General features: G+C 41.6%; 5 protein-coding genes across 18 annotated transcripts in view; 3 read left to right on the forward strand and 2 right to left on the reverse strand.

Annotated features, from left to right (window-relative positions):
- The window catches only part of LOC130521725 (uncharacterized), a 36,760-nt gene extending 34,699 nt beyond the window's left edge, over positions 1 to 2,061 (forward strand). For 6 of the 7 annotated variants that reach the window (XM_057025471.1, XM_057025466.1, XM_057025469.1 and 3 more), the window contains 2 exons: positions 109 to 1,047; positions 1,144 to 2,061. In XM_057025471.1, coding sequence (XP_056881451.1) covers positions 220 to 1,047; positions 1,144 to 1,329 — 1,014 coding nt within the window. In that variant the 5' untranslated portion in view covers positions 109 to 219 and the 3' untranslated portion in view covers positions 1,330 to 2,061. The remainder of the gene's footprint in view (positions 1 to 108; positions 1,048 to 1,143) is intronic. The other variant, XR_008949425.1, reaches the window with a different exon arrangement.
- Positions 2,062 to 2,296: 235 nt separating this feature from the next.
- LOC130521716 (UDP-glucuronosyltransferase 2C1-like) lies at positions 2,297 to 4,661 on the reverse strand. Its single transcript, XM_057025454.1, has 2 exons — positions 4,564 to 4,661; positions 2,297 to 4,009 (listed from the first exon to the last, which is right to left on the reverse strand). Exons 1-2 carry the CDS (start codon positions 4,624 to 4,626, stop codon positions 2,426 to 2,428), a joined length of 1,647 nt encoding a protein of 548 aa, XP_056881434.1. The 5' UTR covers positions 4,627 to 4,661; the 3' UTR covers positions 2,297 to 2,425.
- A 670-nt stretch (positions 4,662 to 5,331) lies between these two features.
- chrna5 (cholinergic receptor, nicotinic, alpha 5) lies at positions 5,332 to 11,572 on the forward strand. 6 transcript variants are annotated; one of them, XR_008949424.1, is made up of 9 exons: positions 5,333 to 5,519; positions 5,786 to 5,926; positions 7,470 to 7,621; positions 8,036 to 8,080; positions 8,495 to 8,604; positions 8,689 to 8,866; positions 8,948 to 9,634; positions 10,171 to 10,350; positions 11,055 to 11,195. XR_008949424.1 is itself a non-coding variant. In XM_057025459.1 (8 exons), exons 2-8 carry the CDS (start codon positions 5,839 to 5,841, stop codon positions 11,217 to 11,219), a joined length of 1,425 nt encoding a protein of 474 aa, XP_056881439.1. In that variant the 5' UTR covers positions 5,334 to 5,519; positions 5,682 to 5,838; the 3' UTR covers positions 11,220 to 11,572. The 6 variants fall into 6 exon arrangements, 5 of the variants coding, with proteins under 5 accessions (XP_056881441.1, XP_056881439.1, XP_056881438.1 ...); XM_057025459.1 differs by lacking the exon at positions 10,171 to 10,350 and having other exon boundaries at positions 5,334 to 5,519; positions 5,682 to 5,926; positions 11,055 to 11,572; XM_057025458.1 differs by lacking the exon at positions 10,171 to 10,350 and having other exon boundaries at positions 5,335 to 5,519; positions 11,055 to 11,572.
- A 486-nt stretch (positions 11,573 to 12,058) lies between these two features.
- Positions 12,059 to 15,362, forward strand: LOC130521718 (UDP-glucuronosyltransferase 2B31-like). The gene is made up of 3 exons (XM_057025456.1): positions 12,059 to 12,272; positions 12,830 to 12,962; positions 13,319 to 15,362. Exon 3 carries the CDS (start codon positions 13,326 to 13,328, stop codon positions 14,916 to 14,918), a length of 1,593 nt encoding a protein of 530 aa, XP_056881436.1. The 5' UTR covers positions 12,059 to 12,272; positions 12,830 to 12,962; positions 13,319 to 13,325; the 3' UTR covers positions 14,919 to 15,362.
- On the reverse strand, positions 12,951 to 18,012 carry LOC130521726 (uncharacterized). Of its 3 annotated transcripts, XR_008949426.1 has the most exons (11): positions 17,770 to 18,006; positions 17,661 to 17,696; positions 17,269 to 17,571; positions 16,880 to 17,200; positions 16,698 to 16,790; positions 16,549 to 16,576; positions 16,372 to 16,463; positions 15,858 to 15,888; positions 15,697 to 15,738; positions 14,197 to 14,546; positions 12,951 to 13,540 (listed from the first exon to the last, which is right to left on the reverse strand). XR_008949426.1 is itself a non-coding variant. In XM_057025473.1 (10 exons), the coding sequence occupies exons 1-9, from the start codon at positions 17,840 to 17,842 to the stop codon at positions 15,702 to 15,704; spliced, it is 1,014 nt and encodes a 337-aa protein (XP_056881453.1). In that variant the 5' UTR covers positions 17,843 to 18,005; the 3' UTR covers positions 12,951 to 13,540; positions 15,697 to 15,701. The 3 variants fall into 3 exon arrangements, 2 of the variants coding, with proteins under 2 accessions (XP_056881453.1, XP_056881454.1); XM_057025473.1 differs by lacking the exon at positions 14,197 to 14,546 and having other exon boundaries at positions 17,770 to 18,005; XM_057025474.1 differs by lacking the exons at positions 14,197 to 14,546; positions 16,698 to 16,790 and having other exon boundaries at positions 17,770 to 18,012.
- Between the last annotated feature and the right edge of the window lie 3,669 nt (positions 18,013 to 21,681).

Consider the following 21,681-nt stretch of genomic DNA (forward strand, 5'->3'; position numbering starts at 1 on the left):
AAAAAGCAATAAAAGTCTGTATTATCTTATGTTAATTTCCATTAAACTTCCCTACTCTGTTTTCTCCTGTTACCCTTTACACTTTATATGGCACTTCCCTTTTCTCAGATACTCCATTATAAGCTGAGCTCTTGTTGATTTCCAATCAGAAGAGAATAAGTAGAAGTGGGAGAATCGGGAGCATATTTGAGGTGAGAAAAACTAGTCATATATTCTATTATGGAACGTAAAAAACAATGGCTTGCCAGGCTGAAAAATGAAATTAGCAACAGTCCTCTTGTGTCAAATGTGGCTTTTGGGTTTATCCTCATGGGACTAGAGAAGCTGGTGGAGCTGGAGTTTGAGTGTCCTTGCAATCCTAAATGGAACGGACTGTTTTCATCAGCATTCTTCATCGTTCCCGCCATCATGGCCTTCATCTTGATGTTGATCATTCAAGGACGCAGACATAAAGAGTTAATCTTAAAGTTTATCGCTCAAGGATGCAAATGTGATGAGTTCTTTTTTAAGTTGGACGATAAAAGATGCAGCTGTGATGAGAAGACCTTGAAGTTGATCAATCAAAAATGCAGCTGTGACAAGTCCCAATTTACGTTGAACACTCAAGAAGGCAAATGTGATGAGTTCATTTTGAAGTCGATCACTGGAAGATGCAGCTGTGATAAGTCCACCTTGAAGTTGATCACTAAAGGATGCAGCTGTGATGAGTCCACCTTGAAGTTGATCACTAAAGGATGCAGCTGTGATGAGTCCACCGTGACGTTGATCACTCAAGGATGCAGATGTGGCAAGTCCAAATTTACTCAAAAAGTCAAACGTGATGAGTGGTTGAAGAAGACTGTGTCCACTTTCGTGCCTGCTATCGTGTGGCTGATCTTGTTGTTCTTCGACGGCCAGTACTTCGCCTGTGCTAAGACAGACTGGGAGGGTAGATTTGTACTCGTTGACAAGGCAGCTCCACAGAAGTGGTGTGAGCCAATTAGTGAAGGAAATTTCACCAGACAAGAGCTGATGCTCCGCTCACAAGAGTGGATTGTTATGTCTCAGGTGAGTTAAACCGTTTTTTTACATGATCAAGGAGAAATGAGATATTTCATTGTTTAAAAATACACAGTGTGTGTCTGTGATCTCCCCACACCCCAGGTTATAGCCATACTCCTCCTCATCTTCATCTGTATGGGTCTCACAGTGTACCTAATCAGAAATAGTTGCCAAGAGAAGAAGCAGACGGATCCCACTGAGGTAATGCAACTTTCAGAAGTGCGGTCAGGACGCTTTGACAAAACGTTTTCCCCTAAAGCAGCTCGTGCGTTTTCTTGTTCTTTCTGAATCCTGTTGACATCAGCAACATCCCACTAAAAACAAGAGATCACCAGAAAGCTTCATCCCATCAATCAAAAAGGACACATTTAATTGTTTAATTTGTTTTTTATTTAACTTTCCATGATTTTCCTCTTCCTTAGTTTTAGCTTAACTGACACAGGTGGTAATGACCAGGCAGCTAATATCAATCTGATGTATAATGTTGGTTCACTTATATTTGTTTGAGTGGTTGTTAACGACTAAATATGTAATTTCACTTTAAATATCTTTGTTTTTCCACATGACCGCGTTATCAGACTAATATCCAGCCAGTCCGACCCTGCTAAGAAACAGTAATTCAGATCAATAAATTTTAAATTAATACAATAATTGATTGGAATAAAGCCCTCAGAAAGTGTCTCAATGACTCTATGAATGAGGAAGTTGTCTTTATCCACTGATTTACAGCTGTCTTTTGTTCTCTCTAATTCGCTCTTGTTTACACACATACATTTTGGATTCTGATTATTCTAACACATCCTGTGGATCGCTGAAATTGTTGAAAAATCTGTTATTGACAGTGTGTAATTTCAAATGTGCAATTTCACTTTAAATATCTTTGTTTTTTCACGTGACCATAATTCAGGTCAAAACAGATTTATGATTGATCATCAAGATCAACAGGTTGTGGAAATATTTTCTGTAATAAATTGTGGGGCTTGTTTTTTGTTCTTTAATAAAAGTATTGATTGGAATAAAGCCCTCAGAAAGTGTCTCAATGACTCAATGATGACTGAGATGATCGTCATTACTCATCCTGATTATTTTATTATTCCTGTTTTTAATAATATTCTTGTAATCACACTAAATACACTTTTCATAACTTGATGTGAAATCATTTAATCTTCATAAATAATATCAGCGGCCATTTGGTTAGATAAATACAAGTGTGGTCATCAAGCAATATTCTCTTCCAAGTTACCTGAACAAAACCAACAGTTTTACAATGTTTTTATTTTAATACACCATTAATCACACAATATGTGAAATTTGCTGGTAGATAATAATTTTTCAAGTTTGAGTTCTAAGTTCAGATAGAATCAATTCTGAATTAATGTCTTTTTTATTCTTGCTTACTTTTTGCTCTCACACATCCAGAACACAAGTATCGTACTAGAGCAGCAAAGGTCATGAAAATGAGCAGCGTGATTCCAGCTAAGAAGAGCATCACGTCTACAGAGTGATAGGAATACCAGGGCAGCCTGTAGGACTCAGTCCTCAGGTGAGCTGCACCTTTGTGTCTCATGACAAACTCTATCCAGAAGAGGGCGCTGTCCATTGGCTTTATCGGCGCGTCTCTGTGCAGTCTGGAGAGCCTCTGCATGTTCATCCTGTAGGAGGGATCGTTCAAAACTCTCTTCACAGCTGCCAGGAAGTTGTCGTCCTTGTCCACAGTCCTAAGGCTCAGAATCTCAGCTCCTCCTCTCTCTTTCAGACGCAGCAGGTTGTCATATTGGTCAAAAAACACAGGTAGACCTACAACTGGGACTCCATGATACATAGCTTCCTGAACTCCATTCGTTCCTCCGTGAGCCACAAACAGTTTTGTTTTGGGATGTCCTAAGAGATCATTCTGAGGCATCCAGTCCACCAGTAAAGTGTTGTTGCCCAGAGTTGCTGGTCTGTCCCCTTCATGTTTCCAGATGATCTTCTGAGGCAATTTAGCAAAAGCTGCAGCGACCTCATTGGTTATTTCAGCAGGAAGTTGGCTCACAAAAGTCCCCAGAGACATGATGATGACTCCGTGTTCTCCTGAACTCTGCATAAACTCTTCCAGGTGTTCAGGTAAAGGCTTGGCAGGTTTACACTGGAACCCTCCCATATAGACGACGTTAGGCATGGTGGGGCGGGGAAACTCAAACACAAAGTCCACTCTCATCAGCCAGATATCTGCATCCAGCATTATCTGCTTAAAGTCATGACCCGGACCAAGATATTTGTCACATATTTTCTGATACACTTGCGATAACAGATCAAAATGGTATTTGGTTATCAAATAGAGAATCACATTTTTGACCCTCTGTATAAAGGTCATCTTGTCACTGTGGCCACTTCCTGTAATTGGAATATATGATATAGGTGATGGAGCAAAGGCAAGATGACCCTCACCAGAAAGTAGCCACCGAACATTATATACCAACGGAAGTTTCAGATATTTGGCTAAAATGATTCCACTACCCCAGGAGGGGTCAGTTAGTACCAGGTCATATTTGTTCTCCTTTAGAGTTCTCATCAACTCCTGATCGTCTAACGTCGCTGCTATAAATTCGCCAATAGCTGAGTGAGCGTCGATAAACGTGCTGGTCATTCCGAAGGTTATGTGAAGAAAGCTCGTTAAGGGGAGCGCTCCTCTTTCAAACTGAATTATTTCAGATACTATTCTTGTAATGGACCTCTGATCCAGGCTCCTCTCCACTGGAACTGTAACAGTTTTGTAATATGTAGAATTTTCACTGATGTACCAGGATTTGCTGGAGCGAACAATGGTTATATTGTGTCCTCTGGCGTGCAAAGCTTGAAGAAGGATCTTCATGTTTATCCAGTGGCTGCCTTCAATAGGAACCACCAAAATGTTGCCTCCTTGACAGGATCTGGGCCTGGCTACAAACAGCAGCACTAAAGTGCTGCAGAAGAAGATCGGCCTCATCTGAAATACAAACAGGATGTTGTTTAATGCCACCTGAGGGATCAAAGGTCACGGGATTCTAGTGCTGGATTCTGGCCTTGCCATGCACAGATCTATTGGCTTGTATTATGATCTGGGGATAATGAAATCACTAGTGCGCAGCATGCTATAAGCAGGTGTTTTTGGACTTTTTCAGTTATGGGTGGTTTTGTTTATTTGTATCTTCTCTTTATAGTGTATTTAATGGCTCAGAATAGAGTTACAAACCACTGTAGTGTTTTTATTTACGCAACCTCTCACTTCAGTTTGAATGTATTTTGATCTGCTGGCTGTGACATTAGGTTTAAAAAAGTTACCGCAAATGATCCAAATTTAGAAGAGACGATTCTATTTGTACTGTTATACAATTGGTAAATGCAAGATTTTATATATTTTTTTACCGGTTCGGTCCGAGTTTTACAAAGTTATTCGACTCTTCCATCAGCCGCGCTGATCAGATCGGATCGCCTCTTTTTTTCCCCCAACACGCCGGGCAACAAAATCGACGCCCAAAGTTCCGCCTTCGCGCAACTCACCGTGTTCAGTTGCGGCAAAGTTCCAACGGAAGCGTCTGCGTCGTGTCGCGTCGCGCTGCGCATCTGATGCGACCGACTAGGGAAATGTAATCTGGGAGGAGGGGCTGGAGAACGTGGGGGTGGGGGACCCTGCATGGGCGGGTCCGGGGGCTTATTGAAGGGGGTGGGAGAGTTGAATGGAACAGCCATGGTTTGCATGACAGAGGACATGGACCTGTTACAGTTACCTTAACAGTTACCTGTGTGTGTGTGTGTGTGTGTGTGTGTGTGTGTGTGTGTGTGTGTGTGTGTGTCTGTGTGTGTGTGGTCTGTGTCTGTGTGTGTGTGTGTGTGTGTGTGTGTGTGTGTGTGTGTGTGTGTGTGTGTACTTCGGGACAGTAGGTCAGTGAGAGTTCTCAACACCATGATAAGCACGTTAATGGTTAATAGGCTTATTTATAACTGTATGGATTATTGGGATTTTATTGACCGCGTCTTAGATCATTGTTGAGATTAATATGATATGTAATTGACAGTAATTGGTACTTCTGTGCAGAGTCACATGAAAGCTTTGTGTCAACATGACAGATTTTTTAATTTGCAATAAAATAGAGTAAAATAGGATCAGCGTTCCCTATTTGTGGTTCAGTGCAGAAACACAGAGGCTCTGCTGCTGCTGCTGCAGCTCAGGAGAGATGACTGCACTGAAGGGGGGGATTGGATCTGTGACCATGGAAATGCCGAGGGGGGGGGTAAAAGGGCGGTCTCTGAAGGAGGAGATTGAGGAGTAGGAAGAGGAGGAGGAGGAGGAGGAGATGAGGATGCAACTGCCTGTGCAGATGCGAGAGAAGGAAGGAAGCTGCATCAGCGGTGTGAGAAGAGGAAGCTGCATGCAATGGAGGCGCGCTCGAGCGGCAGCGACGCCGTCCACTCCCATCACCACTCAGGACTGGATTAATGGAAGAGACCCACAGCAGGTTGGTGCCTTTTGTACGGTTACAGTATTGGAAGTGGAGGAATTGCGTTGGAGAGGGATTGTGAAGGGAGAACGGGGCTATGGCCTGTGCAGGATTCATGTGTAGGTGAATGCAGTTAAGTATGAATCACAGTGACTGAGCCTTTTCCCCAGAACCCAAAAGTGTTTGCATGCAGAGAAATCGTCTCCCTTCGGCTCTCAACTCTTTACCTGATGGAATAGAGGAACGGTTTGCTGCAGGTCACACAGTGGCGGCTTTTCTTTCAGCTCTGCGATGCCAGAGGCAGCACCTGTGCTGAACGGTTGTCACCTCTGATACAATGCTGAAGGCGGGGGGTGCAGCCACCGCTCTCATGCTCCTGCTGCTGCTGCCACTCTTGTGCTGCTGCCACCGCTGCCACTCACTGGGTAAGTTGCCTAAAGCCAGGAAAAGCCCCCCTGACATTAGCACACCACAGCGTAATAGACCCTCTCAGGTCTCTCCCCACCTGGGGGAGAAACACAGGTTTTCTGGTTGTTGCTTTATACCAGGATGAGTAAAGTGCTGAAGAAAAAGGATTATCGTTATTTCTTTCAGACATGTGAAATTAAATAAGGCATTATACATCAAAAACAAGTGAGACAAAGCCAAAATTCCACCCTTTTCCCACAAATCACAACTAAAAGGATTACTTGTCTCACATATTATAAATACAGCAACTACTTTAGTTTAGTTACCCTATGTACCCCTCCAGAGGTATGTATTTGTAAGTGTTATGTGCGTGCTTAGATTTAATCACCGTGACTTTAGATTTTCTGTTTAATACTTCTCCTCTGATTCCATAAAGCTAGATTTCTTTATTAATATATTTTGCTAAAGGCTTTTTGAAGTCAATTCATTGCCCGGCTGTAGTTTTTTAATGTAAAGTAAAATTACATTTTTCCAAAATTGTTCAATTTTCCTTCTTCTGACATCCAAAGATACGTTTTTTTGAATATCAAATCTGCATTACATGCACACGCAAACACACACACACTCACACACACACACGCACGCACGCAAACACACACACACACACACAAGCAAACAATATTTCATTTTTTCCACCTTTTTTGCACCAGTTGCAGCAACACATTTCTGCGGTGGTTTCTTTCCTGAAAACTTCAACACTAATATTCTCCGAGTACTTCTGCAACTCTTTCGAATGAACGTTACTGTTGATCTTTCCAATTTATTGTCTGAGTCAGTTTTCCAGCCTTCCAGCTGATTCGTTCTCTCAGCAGTTCTTCAATAGTTGCAAGAATGTTCATTATAAAGTCCAATACAACTAAAACAACTGAAACCTGTGAAAATATGCCAAATGTTGTACTCATTTTGGCCACCACTGTACATATTTCATGGGCTTACCCCCCTAAAAGCAACATTAAATATGAACAATAAAAGTCGATATAATATATATTCATCAACTGAAATAAGAATTTCTATGACCGGGAAGCTATTAGCATAGCTCTGAGTCTGCACATTAGGTTTATCACTAAAAGAGATTAGCATCAGGTCCAGCAGACTCCCGGCCTCCTTTTCATCCGAGATGCTGCTGATAGTGGGAAAAGAACCCATTCATTTCCTTATGACACGCTCATTGATTGCGTTGCAGCCTAGTCTTTATTGATCTTTGTACGATGAGAAGACCACTCTATATATTTGTGATCTGTCTTTTGGTAGATTTCCAGTCACATTCTACATCCATAAATTAAGTTGGTAACCACATCGGTCAATGATTTAAAAGACAAGTTAACTGTAAGCGTGAATAATTTAAGGATTGATCAATATTTTCTACACGGCTGAGGAGTCGATTCAATGAATCTATGGTGATGTGGTGTTATATAAGAGAGTGGAAAACAGTCCTGTGATGTTAGCAATTTTATACTGCAGTAAATTTGTGGGTAATAACTGTCTTTTTACATCTTCTAGAGGTTCCAAAACTCTCCTCCTGTGCAAAAGCAGAGGACAAGCTCTTCAAATACCTCTTTGGAAACTACCAGAAATGGGTTCGCCCAGTGGATCACCTGAACCAGACCATCCGGGTGAAGTTTGGACTGGCCATTTCCCAACTAGTTGATGTGGTGAGAAAAGGAATATTCCAAATTGCATTTTCTTTTAACTCTGTCCACACAGGAACTGAAGCCTGTGTTGGGTTTAACCCTGAAGGAAAAGTTCTCACTCATGGATTGTTCTTTACATGGCCTAGAAGGTGGAGATTGATATTGGTAATATCAGAAATAATATGATATTTTTATTAATTTAAATAAAATTGGATCCCGGAATGTCAGCAAATAATATCATATGTCTCTTTGCAGAAAGAAACTTAATTCTAAATGGACATATTGACAGCAGTTTATGTTTATGGGTTAGTCTACAAAGCAAAAGTGCTTTTCTATATATTATACTTCATTTCTGGCACCAGCTCAACAACAAACATTTGAATTGGAGTTTCATTCAAATATTTTACAGTTAATGCTCCTGTTTTTCTATTGCAGGATGAGAAAAATCAGCGAATGACAACTAACGTGTGGATGAAACAGGCAAGTCTGACCTTAAAAAAGCTTTTTAAAAAGCAACATTCGTTGTGTTGCCCTATGGAGACGACCTCCGACTTACATCGGAATCAGGAGAATCCAGTCAGCATCTCCACACCCAGTTTTGATTTCATCTGGTAACATCTGACTAACTGACAGTCCCTACGTGGACTTTCATTCCCTCCCTCCTGCCCTCTGCTACTCCTTATTCATAGCCTGTCGCATATGTTATAAATCGTCCCCACACCACGACCTTCAGATTGATTATAATTCACAGTGATGGATTGTATGAGGAAGGCGACACCAGAAGGCCATATTATCATGAAGCATGAGCATCTGGGACAGCTTCTTATATCTTTAGGTCTGCCACTTCTAGCAGATGCATGCTCGCCTAGGCTAATTTCTCCTCCCTGCTTGTAGGAGTGGACTGACATGAAACTTAGATGGAACCCTGAGGAGTATGCGGGCATTACGATTATCCGAGTCCCATCTGACAGAATCTGGCGTCCCGATGTTGTACTTTACGACAAGTATGTAGAGAAATATAACTCACTAAGCAAATTAAATAAGTGACTCCATCCATGAGCTGATGGGAATGTTGTTTCTCTCAAAAGTTCTGATGGGCGGTTTGAGGGTACTATCACCAAGGCCGTCGTAAAGTACGATGGCACTATAACATGGACAGCGCCGGCCAATTACAAGTCGGCCTGCACCATTGATGTCACCTTCTTCCCTTTTGACCTTCAGAACTGTTCCATGAAGTTTGGCTCTTGGACATATGATGGTTCCCAGGTGAGTGCCGGCTCGCCGCCTCAATGTCTATTTATTAAAAACCCACCCACTGACCCTGCGATTGGACTGTGTGTTTGTAAGGTGGACATCATCCTAGAGGACTTCCATGTGGATAAGAGGGACTATTTTGACAACGGCGAATGGGAAATAGTGAAGGCCACGGGCAGTCGGGGACTGAGGATGGATGGAAGCACTTCCTATCCCACTATTACCTACTTCTTTATCATCCGTAGGCTTCCTCTCTTCTACACCCTCTTCCTAATCATCCCCTGCATCGGCCTGTCCTTCCTCACCATCCTTGTCTTCTATTTGCCCTCCAATGGTGGGGAGAAGATCTCTCTCTGCACCTCAGTGCTGGTGTCTCTAACTGTTTTCCTCCTGGTCATTGAGGAGATCATTCCGTCATCCTCAAAGGCCATCCCTTTGATTGGGGAATACCTGGTTTTCACCATGATCTTTGTAACTCTTTCCATTGTCATTACCGTCTTTGCCATTAACGTCCACCACCGCTCCTCCTCCACGCATAATGATATGGCGCCCTGGGTGAGGAGGGTTTTCCTGCATCATCTGCCCAAGTTGCTGTGCATGCGCAGCCACGTGGACCGTTACGCCACATCTGGAGCGGCCAGAACACGAGGACTAGGAATGGCAGAGGGCTCGGAACCGGAACTCACGCCTCTCTTTTACACCAGGCAAAACCTAAAAGCAGCTTTGGATTCTATCCGATATATAACCATGCACGTGGTGAAAGAAAACGAAGTCAGAGAGGTGAGCGTGTTATAACCTCTTTATTGGCACTTACATCTTTTTGACTGCGTGCTTCAGTGTAAAGCAAAGAACGAAAGAAAAATGACTTTTTACATCACATTAACTCCGGTATCCTCACGCCAGAGGGCTGAGCCAGCAAGTAAGCAAGTCTCTCAACTCTTTTCAAGCACAAACATGTTCCCAAACATGCCGCTTCCTGCCCTCAATAGACATGAAAAAAAAGAAAGCAAAAGAAATTCATTTCAAGGTGTTCCTATTTCCGTGGAGGAAACCAGTAACCAGTGAGGCGATCGTCACTCACCACTAATTAACAATCAACTGGGTAAAAACATAATCAACAACAGAAGAAAACATAAATAACCAAGTCTATTTTATTAAAATAATGTCTTCTCCCACTCTGTCAAATAAATAAGCAACAATCTTGTTATATTATTTCGACAATAGAAACAATGTCCTTTGAGCACATTTCAGCTTTCCTTTCATGAAATCACATTTTCCTTTGAACCTAAACTGTTGACAACATCGTTTCTCTCTAGTGAAAAGGAAAATCCATAAAAGGGAACGTGCAACACATTCTCTGAACGCCCACGAGTCCATGATTGTAGAGCACTTCCACCTGCTGATGTGCAAATTGGAAAAACAACAGGTGGAAAACGGAGAGAGTTACTTCGCTTTTCTGGTTTTTACTGGCCGATCAACCAGAGCTCCCACCACTAGTAGGTCCACTCCAGTGGTCTGATTTATTAAGATGTCCGATAAGGAGTGCTAAATTGTATTCTAGGTTTGTGTCCCCAATTGCCCAAGTGGCTACAGGTGTAAAGCGCAGTATTTAAACGAGGAGTTTGGGCACTGTTGCTTTTTCCATGATGGCAAAAATGCAAAAGGAAGTGCTTGTAGAGGAGGCGAATAAACACCTCAACGATTTCCAACGCAGAAATCTAAACATCACAGAAAGATGTACAACCGCTCCGATTGCTCTTGGGAAGCCAGCCACTGTGTAGATCCCCTGTTTGGGTTTATTCAGTGTTTCCCTTGAGGATGGAACCTGCTCATTCTGCGCATCATAGCATTTAATACATCTGAGAGCTTCAAGATAGTGGGGCTGGATAGGAGACATGCTTAAATAGTTTATTTTTTTATTCCATATACGCAGCTTGCACATTCTTTTGTGGGTAACGTCAAGTTTCCACACCTTTTTAATACAAGCAAACCTTCACTAATCCCGGATCACAGGGTTGCTGTGTCTCTCCAGCAAGATCTCATTCATGGAACATCTAGGATGTGTGATTGAAGTCTGACTTCAGGTTTTGGAGAGTAGATCCACAATAGTGGAGGCGTACACCTGCTCTCTGTGGAAAGTCGGCCTGCTTGTGTCAGGAATCCCCCGAGTTTCTCTAAAACACTGTTTGTTTTTCTTTAGGTGGTCCAAGATTGGAAGTTTGTAGCCCAGGTTCTGGATCGGATGTTTCTTTGGGCCTTCCTCTTGGTGTCCATCCTGGGCTCTGCTCTCCTCTTCATCCCAGTGATTTACAAGTGGGCCAGCATCATTGTCCCAAACCATGAGACCATGGTTTTTGGGAACTGACAGACACTGAGGAAATGGCCCTTTTCCAGGAAAATTAATTTTTAACACTGAAAATACAATATAAAGTTATGAGAAGTTACTGACAACATGATTCAGTTTGTTGGTTTTATTTGCCTGGGCTCACAGGGTGCGCTCTGTTCGAGATTTTATAAAACAACATAAAGAGGCCCACAAAGGAATCATTTGGAAGAATATATGACTCTCATACTCCTGTGGATTCCCAAATTCCTTACTTGTTGTATAAATGGAGAGTAACAGGCTGTCTTCATTTACAGGGACTTTTGCTTTAGCCTCTCAGCTAATGTGTAGCATTTAGACGATGGTTTAATAAAAATGGTCCTTTATCTCTGCTATTTTGCAATCCTTGTTTTAAAAACCAATCATACACACTGTGGCTGCATCATCACCTCTTGGGATTCCCAAAATTATGGAATATTCAATATGAGTGGTCCAGCAACTCTCTGAAGCAGAGTGGACTCTGCCTTTCATAATCATCTTTGTTCTCTACAATGCGAGGAAGGGAGAGGTGGAGCTTCCTGACGTGACTTGAATTCTCGTGGAGTATTTTAACTGGACCGATCCTTCATTCAGAAGGGGAGCTGATTAATAAACACAATTCAACTGAATCTAGCCTAACTTACCTGATAAAATGACCGTAAATACATTCTGTCTCATGGGACAATAGCTGCAGATAATTGTCCTGGACAGAGGACAGTTGCCCAAAGAACGAGCTTACTGCCACCATGCGGTCATATATTGACATTACAGCTAATAACAAGCAAGCGAGTCATCGTCATGGCAACATTGGAGAGCCTTTCATCCGTTCCATGGGGTCAGACTTTCACCTCCTTTCATTAAAATCTGTTTTCAGTGTGGACTTTCACTGTGGAGCAGCACACAACTTTACCGATAAGACCCAACTATAGGAAATCCTTTAAAATCGGAAAGAAAAGCTTAACTATAATCCACTCATGTGAGGTCTCCTGGATGTGGTTAAATTTTTACCACAACTCGTTAGCACAGATGATCCTGGAGCTACTGCATATGAAACAGGTGTGTTTACGAGCAAAACAGTGTCTGTATTTAATATCTTTCTTTTAAATGAACCATTCAGACTAATCTATTGCATCAGTTTTTAAAAGGACAAAATTCTAACTAACTAAATCATTGCTTTACCAGTTTTGCTGTTCTTATTCATGCTATACTACTGTCAAATGCAGCCTGCAGGGCCTGTTCTGATTGGGCCATACCAGCTAATTATGACTGGCTGTATAGAATTCCAGCATAATATTACTAATATCACTAACTTATGGGGGAAAAACCCTCTTTTTGCACGCCAAACACACTGTTATTATGTATGTATGTCTTAATTTTAACACCAAAAAATGTATAAAAAAAGAACTGTGTCATAAGTTCAGTGGGTTTAGTCCTGTTTTCCTACTAGAGTAAATAATATTGTGGCCTCAGAGAACCAGTTATTATAGATTTTTTTTTGTTGTAGTTCTTGCCTGTTTGGTGACCTCACAGACTTCATGGAACCTCTGAGCTTCTGTGTTTATTCTGCTGAGGGAACCATTGACCTTGACCTGTTTTAATTACATTCCCTGCAGGGATCTGTGTTTTACTTACCATTTGAACAATTGGAGCGTCTGAAAGAGATTATTGAGGGGTCGCTGGATTCTGTCTCAAACCTTTGGAAGAGGACTGATATATTCTTCAGGATTCACAACATTTGTCTTTCTTGTAAGTCTTTATTCCACTTCTGCTGCCTCCATGCAAAATTAAGTGCACAGCAATATGCTTCTATGTGGCTTTACAACACTGGTGACATATGTATAACAACTCTTTTCAAACATGTAATAAGAGCTAATAATAAAGCCACAGGTCTACAGTCCTCACCGGCAGATGGGGAATGAACTTTAGGTACAGGAAAGTTTGTGGACCTTAGAGAGAATCCTGGAAGAGAATCAGGCTGCAGTAGGTCTGTTTTGTTTAGAGGACGTCAACAAACTACCACCTAGCAGAGATTTGCTCTTGCAGATGCTTTGTTAAAGAAGGTCATTTTGCAGGTTTCTTCTGTGTAATTGTCTGTCTTTTAGGTTGAAGATGTCCCTCCAAGGAAAGGCAGCTTTCGTTTTTGTGCTATCCATCTCGTCCTTGCTGTGGGGAGTTTCCCACGGAGGAAGGATTTTGGTTGTACCTTTAGAAGGAAGTCACTGGGTCAACATAGACATCCTCATTGAAGCTCTGCACTCCCGGGGACACACTGTTGATGTTATCCGATCCAGCCAGAACTGGTACATCCAGGACGGCGCTCAGCACTACAACACAATCACCGTTCCAGTTACTGAAGGCTTTAATCACGACTTTATCATTCCGATCGTGAAAAGGATCATTGACATCGAGAGGGGAGAGAGACCAGCTTGGAACTTTGTCAGTTTGCAGCTGGAGATGTTTACTTCAATGTACAGGATGCATCGGCTGATATGCCAAATGGCTGCGAACATCTTCACAGACAGAAACTTGATGAACACTTTGAAGGAGAACAAGTATGACCTCGCCCTCGTTGACCCAGCGTGGGGGGCAGGTCTGATGTTGGCTCATGCTCTGAAACTGCCTCTCGCCTATTATGTCCGATGGATAACGAGTGGAGAGGGCCATTTCGCTATTGCCCCCTCTCCTTTATCTCACATTCCTGTGATAGGTTCAGGACTATCAGACATAATGACCTTCAGTCAACGAGTCAAAAATCTCTTTTTCTATATGATTTGGGAAGCACAGAACTTATTTTTAATACAGCCTCAGTATCAGGCTGTCTGTGATCATTTCTTTGGCCCAGAAGTCAGATACAGTGAGTTAATACAGGGGGCTGATCTGTGGCTGATGAGAGTGGACTTTGTGTTTGAGTATCCTCGTCCCACCATGCCTAATGTCGTCTATATGGGAGGGTTCCAGTGTAAACCTGCCAAGCCTTTACCTGAACACCTGGAAGAGTTTGTGCAGAGTTCAGGAGAACATGGAGTCATCATCATGTCTCTGGGGACTTTTGTGAGCCAACTTCCTGCTGAAATAACCAATGAGATCGCTGCAGCTTTTGCTAAGTTGCCTCAGAAGATCATCTGGAAACATGAAGGGGACAGACCAGCAACTCTGGGCAACAACACTTTACTGGTGGACTGGATGCCTCAGAATGATCTCTTAGGACATCCCAAAACAAAGCTGTTTGTGGCTCACGGAGGAACGAATGGAGTTCAGGAAGCTATGTATCATGGAGTCCCAGTTGTAGGTCTACCTGTGTTTTTTGACCAATATGACAACCTGCTGCGTCTGAAAGAGAGAGGAGGAGCTGAGATTCTGAGCCTTAGGACTGTGGACAAGGACGACAACTTCCTGGCAGCTTTGAAGAGAGTTTTGAATGATCCCTCCTACAGGATGAACATGCAGAGGCTCTCCGGACTGCACAGAGACGCACCGATGAAGCCAATGGACAGCGCCCTCTTCTGGATAGAGTTTGTCATGAGACACAAAGGTGCAGCTCACCTGAGGACTGAGTCCTACAGGCTGCCCTGGTATGCCTATCACTCTGTAGATGTTGTTTTGTTCTTAACTGGAGCTGTGCTGCTCACTATTCTAGCCTGCACCACCATGATCAGATGTTTATTTACCAAAATCTGCAAACGTAAAGTCAAAAATGAGTAATTATGTGTGTTTATCAAACAGCTGTAAAAGCTATATTTAGGAGCCCCAGAGTTAGAGGGGTGGCTTTATAGGAAGCAAACAGAATCCCCAGGTGTCTTCCCTCTCCTCTGGTTTGTACCAAGCAAATAAGAGTTCATCTTGAACCTTAAGATGTGTGATGAAGTTTAAAAATTTTGAGTAAGAAAAGAGGAGTCAAACAACATCTGGATTGTCTTTCATTTTTGAAAACGTTTGTTCATATGAGCCTTTTGAACAAAAAGACTAGACTAACTGTGTCGCGTAATTATTAGTTCATTCTTTTTAGACTGTCCCATTTAGCATCGTCATGTGTGATTTGGTAAGTTCAAAATGAGCGTAACTTAAAGGCTGTATAATGATTTGAAATAAAGGTTGATTATTTATGATTGAATTGACTTTAAAACCATAAACATAAAATAAGTAGCACTGTGTGTCTTGTGATCTCAGTTTTGAAACGTGCACTTTCAATAATCTCACCACAAACAGGTATTCTTGCCCGCTCGGCTGTTAAACAAGTGGTTTTCCTGTAACAATTCTCTAAAATTACTTAGAGAAAACCACACCGGCGTGAGTAGAACAAGACAGCTGCTCTGCTTCTCATCATTTTAATCTACACATTATTGTTAATAGAGCTTTTAGTATTATTGTATTTTATGTGTTCTTTTGGGAAATGCTGTCGCCATTCTCACATGATAAAAGTTTAAAAAAACATTTAAAAATCAAAGTAATATTCTCTTATAGCATAAAGTTTTTCACTTACATTCTTTATTGACTGCTGTCATGTAGATTTATGTCATCATATCTGAAAATAAAGCCATAAAACAGGGAGTTAATGGTGACCATGAAGCTAACAAAGCTTTAAAAATAAATGATAAAAAATAAATTCTAAATTTTAATTTTAAGAAATTCTTCTGCTCTTACATGTTTTCCTCATCCATGCTGAAAGAGTCATCTAGAAAATTGGAAAGAAAATGAATGTGACATATTTTGAAAAAACAAGCATAAGTTAAAAATTGAAGCATACGTACGATTGTATATTTAGTTTTCTTTATTTTATTTTATTTTTTTTAATTTTCTTTAATTTAGTTTTTCGTAAAATGGAATATTTGGCATCAAGATTAGAGATCAAATGGCTTAAAATGTTAAATAGCACTTTGATGGAAAAAAATGTAAATTACACATACACTAAATAAAAATCAATTGATTACAATTTTGATTTATTGAGTTTAATATAATGATTGAAGTTTCTATAGAATGATTAAATAATAATTCTGGCAGTCTGAAGAAAATATGACTTTAAGAAAAGACCAAATATACAAGAAATGAAAATTTTCAATAGAGTTGAATGATAATGAGATGAATGAAAATGGAGGGATATAAAATTTCATTAGTTTGTCTGTGATATGTATTTAATTTAATTCCAACTTCAGCTCACCACTCGGAGCTTCCAGGTTGTCTCCCCCTGTCTGTTCCTGCTGTTCCTCTAACTCGCGCGACCGCTCCATCACGGTTGCATACCCAACTTCACTGGAAACAAATGCACGTTTGTGTGACTGTTAAAATATATATGCTTAAAAAAATACTGTCCCTGTCTTTTTCCAGCAACTCTTACCATTGATTGCAGAATTTTATTTTGTTCACTGGTGGAAAAACACAATAAACATCTTAAAATCGCATTTTACAATAGAAAAATGTCAAACTGATTCAATAGAAACATGTGAGCACATTTTCAAGTGTTGTTTTAAGACTTTAAGATTTTACCTGCTCTCCGCCATTTAATGAAACAGGCGCCCAGAGCCACAGCTAACAATCCGGTAATCACTCCAAATATTATTCTCTGTTGGTCAAACATTCCTGGAATGCACCGCAATAGACTTTGTTATAAGAAATAATGACCAAATTCATGAGACTGGTATGGCGCCACCGCCATCATAACCTCTCACCTTTAACTTCCAGAAATACTCTGTTATTTCCATAGAGAGCCGTCCCAGTAGCTTTGATGCATTTGGAAGGAAGCACCACGCAGCTGTAATGACCAGAATCCTTCAAGGCGACGTCCTTGACGGTGAATTCCACTTCCATCCTCGTAGCATTGAATGGCGTCAGCTGGACCATGGTGCCGTTTTTAATAAGGTAGGACTGGATGAACTGGCACCCACCCGGCGTTTGCAGGGTGTCCGAAACAGAACACCTGAGCGCCACATCGTCTCCCTCCTTGACAGCTGGCGGCCCAGCAAACGAAATATCTGCTGGGTGAAAATTGGCTGCAAAGCAGAGGACAACATGAGCGGCGGGGCTGAACGCGGATGTGCAGGTGAATGAAGATCCATACCGATTACACGAATGGGAATGATGTTGAGACTTGAGGCGACTGCTGTAGAAAGTGGGAGATCTCTGACGGAGAAAACGCAGCTGTAGTTTCCACCGTCATGGAGACCAACGCGGATGATGAAGAACGTGTCCTTTTGATTTGGCTTCTGCTGCTTCTTTCTGACAACGCGGCCATCTTTGCACAGATGTATAAAACCTTGTGCAGCTGAAGGTTTCTTGGAGCCAGTGGTGCTACAGGTGATATAAAGATCACTTCTCTCACTTACCACTTTCTGGCTGGAGAGAATCTTTGCAGGAAAAACACCTGTTAACAGTTGTTGTGCCAGATATTTAGTATCAAAACTAGTCAAAGTTATCCAACAGCATCCCACCAAGGGTGACTGTAAAGCTCACCGTTTGTTTGAGCAAAGACCTGACAGGCAAAGCCGCCTGGAAGGAAAGCAGAGGTGAAATTCTCCCTGGCAGTGAAAAAAAGACTTGAATTCAATGTTTATATACTTACAGAGAAGAACAACAATTATCTTCATGAGTATGAACACGTTAAACTCCAGACTCTTCGAAACTATGACCTGCATCAGAGATGCGTCTGACAACCACAGGGTGAAACTATTATAACATATTGTACTTCCTGTCTAAGGGTCTCAGTTTGAACACTTGATGCCCACAGCGGTGAAATTTGCAGTGTTAGAGCAGCAAAAAAAGTACAGCGAGCAACACACAATGCACGTAGTGCACAGGTGTACGTCCTCCTTTAAGAGATTAATGTGCACAATATGCAACATAGAAAATTGCAGAATCAAGAAGCAAGTAGTAGTCGTTTAAAAAGTACAAGGCAGTTGTACACAGTGGACAGGTGTTTCTCTTATTGGCAGGTGTTTCTCTTATTGGCAGGTTGTTCTCTTATTGACAGGTGTTTCTCTTATTGAGGGGTGTTTCTCTTATTGACAGGTGTTTCTCTTGTTGACAGGTGTTTCTCTTATTGACAGGTGTTTCTCTTATTGGCAGGTGTTTCTCTTGTTGACAGGTGTTTCTCTTATTGACAGGTGTTTCTCTTATTGGCAGGTGTTTCTCTTATTGACAGGTGTTTCTCTTGTTGACAGGTGTTTCTCTTATTGACAGTTGTTTCTCTTATTGAAAGGTGTTTTCTCTTATTGACAGGTGTTTCTCTTATTGACAGGTATTTCTCTTATTGACAGGTGTTTCTCTTATTGGCAGGTGTTTCTCTTATTGGCAGGTGTTTCTCTTGTTGACAGGTGTTTCTCTTATTGACAGGTGTTTCTCTTATTGGCAGGTGTTTCTCTTGTTGACAGGTGTTTCTCTTATTGGCAGTTGTTTCTCTTATTGGCAGGTGTTTCTCTTATTGGCAGGTGTTTTCTTGTTGACAGGTGTTCTCTTATTGACAGTTGTTTCTCTTATTGAAAGGTGTTTCTCTTATTGACAGGTGTTTCTCTTATTGACAGGTATTTCTCTTATTGACAGGTGTTTCTCTTATTGGCAGGTGTTTCTCTTATTGGCAGGTGTTTCTCTTGTGACAGGTGTTTCTCTTATTGACAGGTGTTTCTCTTATTGGCAGGTGTTTCTCTTGTTGACAGGTGTTTCTCTTATTGGCAGTTGTTTCTCTTATTGACAGGTGTTTCTCTTATTGGCAGGTGTTTCTCTTGTTGACAGGTGTTTCTCTTATTGACAGGTGTTTCTCTTGACAGGTATTTCTCTTATTGACAGGTGTTTCTCTTGACAGGTATTTCTCTTATTGGCAGGTGTTTCTCTTATTGGCAGGTGTTTCTTCTTATTGGCAGGTGTTCTCTTGTTGACAGGTGTTTCTCTTATTGGCAGGTGTTTCTCTTATTGACAGGTGTTTCTCTTATTGGCAGGTGTTTCTCTTATTGGCAGGTGTTTCTCTTGTTGACAGGTGTTTTTCTTTGTTGACAGGTATTTCTCTTATTGGCAGGTGTTTCTCTTGTTGACAGGTGTTTCTCTTATTGGCAGGTGTTTCTCTTGTTGACAGGTGTTTCTCTTATTGACAGGTGTTTCTCTTATTGGCAGGTGTTTCTCTTGTTGACAGGTGTTTCTCTTATTGGCAGTGTTTCTCTTATTGACAGGTGTTTCTCTTATTGGCAGGTGTTTCTCTTATTGACAGGTGTTCTCTTATTGGCAGGTGTTTCTCTTGTTGACAGGTGTTTCTCTTATTGACAGTTTTGTTTCTCTTATGACAGGTGTTTCTCTTATTGACAGGTATTTCTCTTATTGACAGGTGTTTCTCTTATTGGCAGGTTTTTTCTTATTGGCAGGTGTTTCTCTTGTTGACAGGTGTTCTCTTATTGGCAGGTGTTTCTCTTATTGACAGGTGTTTCTCTTATTGGCAGGTGTTTCTCTTGTTGACAGGTGTTTCTCTTATTGACAGTTGTTTCTCTTATTGACAGGTGTTTCTCTATTGGCAGGTGTTTCTCTTGTTGACAGGTGTTTCTCTTGTTGACAGGTATTTCTCTTATTGGCAGGTGTTTCTCTTGTTGACAGGTGTTTCTCTTATTGGCAGGTGTTTCTCTTGTTGACAGGTGTTTCTCTTATTAACAGGTATTTCTCTTATTGGCAGGTGTTTCTCTTGTTGACAGGTATTTCTCTTATTGACAGGTGTTTCTCTTATTGGCAGGTGTTTCTCTTATTGACAGGTGTTTCTTTTATTGACAGATATTTCTCTTGTTGACAGGTGTTTCTCTTATTGGCAGGTGTTTCTTTATTGACAGATATTTCTCTTGTTGACAGGTGTTTCTCTTATTGGCAGGTGTTTCTCTTATTGGCAGGTGTTTCTCTTGTTGACAGGTGTTCTCTTGTTGACAGGTATTTCTCTTATTGGCAGGTGTTTCTCTTATTGGCAGGTGTTTCTCTTATTGGCAGGTGTTTCTCTTATTGGCAGTTGTTTCTCTTATTGACAGGTGTTTCTCTTATTGACAGGTGTTTGTCTTGTTGACAGGTGTTTCTCCTGTTTTTATTGTTGGTTGGGGGTGAACTGAACTACTATTGGTTGAATAGTTGAATACTGCAGCAGGAAGGGAGGACCTCTGCTTAGGACACCTGAAGGAGCTCCCAGTGAGGTCACCGTCTCCTGCAGGGGGTGGGAAGTGTTCTCCATGATGGACAAGAGTTGTGGCATCATCCTCCTGTCCTCCTTTCTTTACCAGCTTGTTAAGTCATCCTGTCTGTACCCCAAATGACCCAAGTTTTCTAAGGAGGTATCTGCTCTGACGGTATAGAGGGCAGCAGTCCACAAAGTCCCTCTCGTCCTCATCTGTGATGGTGGAGATCTTCTGTGGATGTTCAGTTCACACGGTGCTGAGACAAGTGTGCAGTTTAGCACATGGTGAAAAGAAAGGGGACAGGGACAGTCCCGTTTGTCCTGCTGCAGCTGATCCTTCATCGTCTTCACCTCCCCCCTCCGATCCTCTTCCTCAGCTGTCTCTGTACAGGGCCTTTATGTCAGGAGTGATCCCAGGTCCAGCCTTGGTGGTACTATAGTCTGTATCCATCATGCAGTTTGTGAGGCTGACGATGTTGTCGTCTCCTCCCAACAGGACACATCTCATGTCCATGGATGAGGGTGGGAATGTAACATTAATAGAGAGCTACCCATCCTGGCTCAGCATCCCATCAATGCAGAAGATATCCCAAATTGTCTGTCTTCCATTTGTTCTCTGTGGAACTCCTCCATGTCTCTAACATGGTATCCACCAATTTATGACTGAAAACTAAAGCCTCAGAGGTGCTGCAAGCTGAAGAGCAGAGTTTGATGAGGCCTGCGGGTCTATATGCTCTATAAAAAGAAGGGAACGGATTCTCATGTCACCAACACAAACACAGCCTCTTGACAGTACCAACAAAAACAGAATGGGCGATAAAGGGCAGACTTTCACTGGAAAACAGATTTGTCAGTAATATGTAAAAAGGTAAATTCATTTCTAAAACATTCCACAGGAACAGGTTATATTGGGGCAATATTACCTGTCAGCTTCCCTGGCTGCAGGCTATTAGTCTGCAACATGTTGTTATGACACAGCTTAGTGTACTTTATGTCCTCTTTAATACACGATATTTATAGTTCATGTGGCTAGCAGTGATGTTATCAAGCGCTTCAAACAGGAAATCCACAGATTACAGTAACTGCTGAGAAAGACACACAGATACTGCTCAATCGGTCACACACACTTCTGGCTGAAATCCATTTCTTTAACTGTTGTCATTAGGTTTTGGTATATAATCAATAAAATGCAAAAAATGTTTCAAGTCTGCCACCGATTTAGTGCATCAGCTGCAGGAAAGTAACCCACAACCATGAGTTGAGCCATATAAGACCAGTAAGAGTCTGTAGTAGCATGTTGTTGGCATTGTGTTATTGAGCTGCCTGATAGAAAGCAGACTATTG

This window comes from Takifugu flavidus, chromosome 2 (genome assembly GCF_003711565.1).
Source record: "Takifugu flavidus isolate HTHZ2018 chromosome 2, ASM371156v2, whole genome shotgun sequence".
NCBI lineage: Eukaryota > Metazoa > Chordata > Actinopteri > Tetraodontiformes > Tetraodontidae > Takifugu > Takifugu flavidus.

What these genes read in the sequence shown, in the direction of transcription:
- LOC130521726 (XM_057025473.1), bottom strand. Translation starts at nt 17,842, where the DNA reads ATGCAGGTCATAGTTTCGAAGAGTCTGGAGTTTAACGTGTTCATACTC. An exon ending in CATTCCCATTCGTGTAATCG is followed by an intron (nt 17,201 to 17,268) that starts GTATGGATCTTC and finishes TCTGCTTTGCAG; the next exon opens with CCAATTTTCACCCAGCAGAT. An exon ending in CAACCTGGAAGCTCCGAGTG is followed by an intron (nt 15,889 to 16,371) that starts GTGAGCTGAAGT and finishes CCAATTTTCTAG; the next exon opens with ATGACTCTTTCAGCATGGAT.
- chrna5 (XM_057025459.1), top strand. Translation starts at nt 5,839, where the DNA reads ATGCTGAAGGCGGGGGGTGCAGCCACCGCTCTCATGCTCCTGCTGCTG. An exon ending in TTTCCCAACTAGTTGATGTG is followed by an intron (nt 7,622 to 8,035) that starts GTGAGAAAAGGA and finishes TTTCTATTGCAG; the next exon opens with GATGAGAAAAATCAGCGAAT. An exon ending in AAGAAAACGAAGTCAGAGAG is followed by an intron (nt 9,635 to 11,054) that starts GTGAGCGTGTTA and finishes GTTTTTCTTTAG; the next exon opens with GTGGTCCAAGATTGGAAGTT.
- LOC130521718 (XM_057025456.1), top strand. Translation starts at nt 13,326, where the DNA reads ATGTCCCTCCAAGGAAAGGCAGCTTTCGTTTTTGTGCTATCCATCTCG.
- LOC130521716 (XM_057025454.1), bottom strand. Translation starts at nt 4,626, where the DNA reads ATGCGCAGCGCGACGCGACACGACGCAGACGCTTCCGTTGGAACTTTG. An exon ending in CTTTGCCGCAACTGAACACG is followed by an intron (nt 4,010 to 4,563) that starts GTGAGTTGCGCG and finishes TTTGTATTTCAG; the next exon opens with ATGAGGCCGATCTTCTTCTG.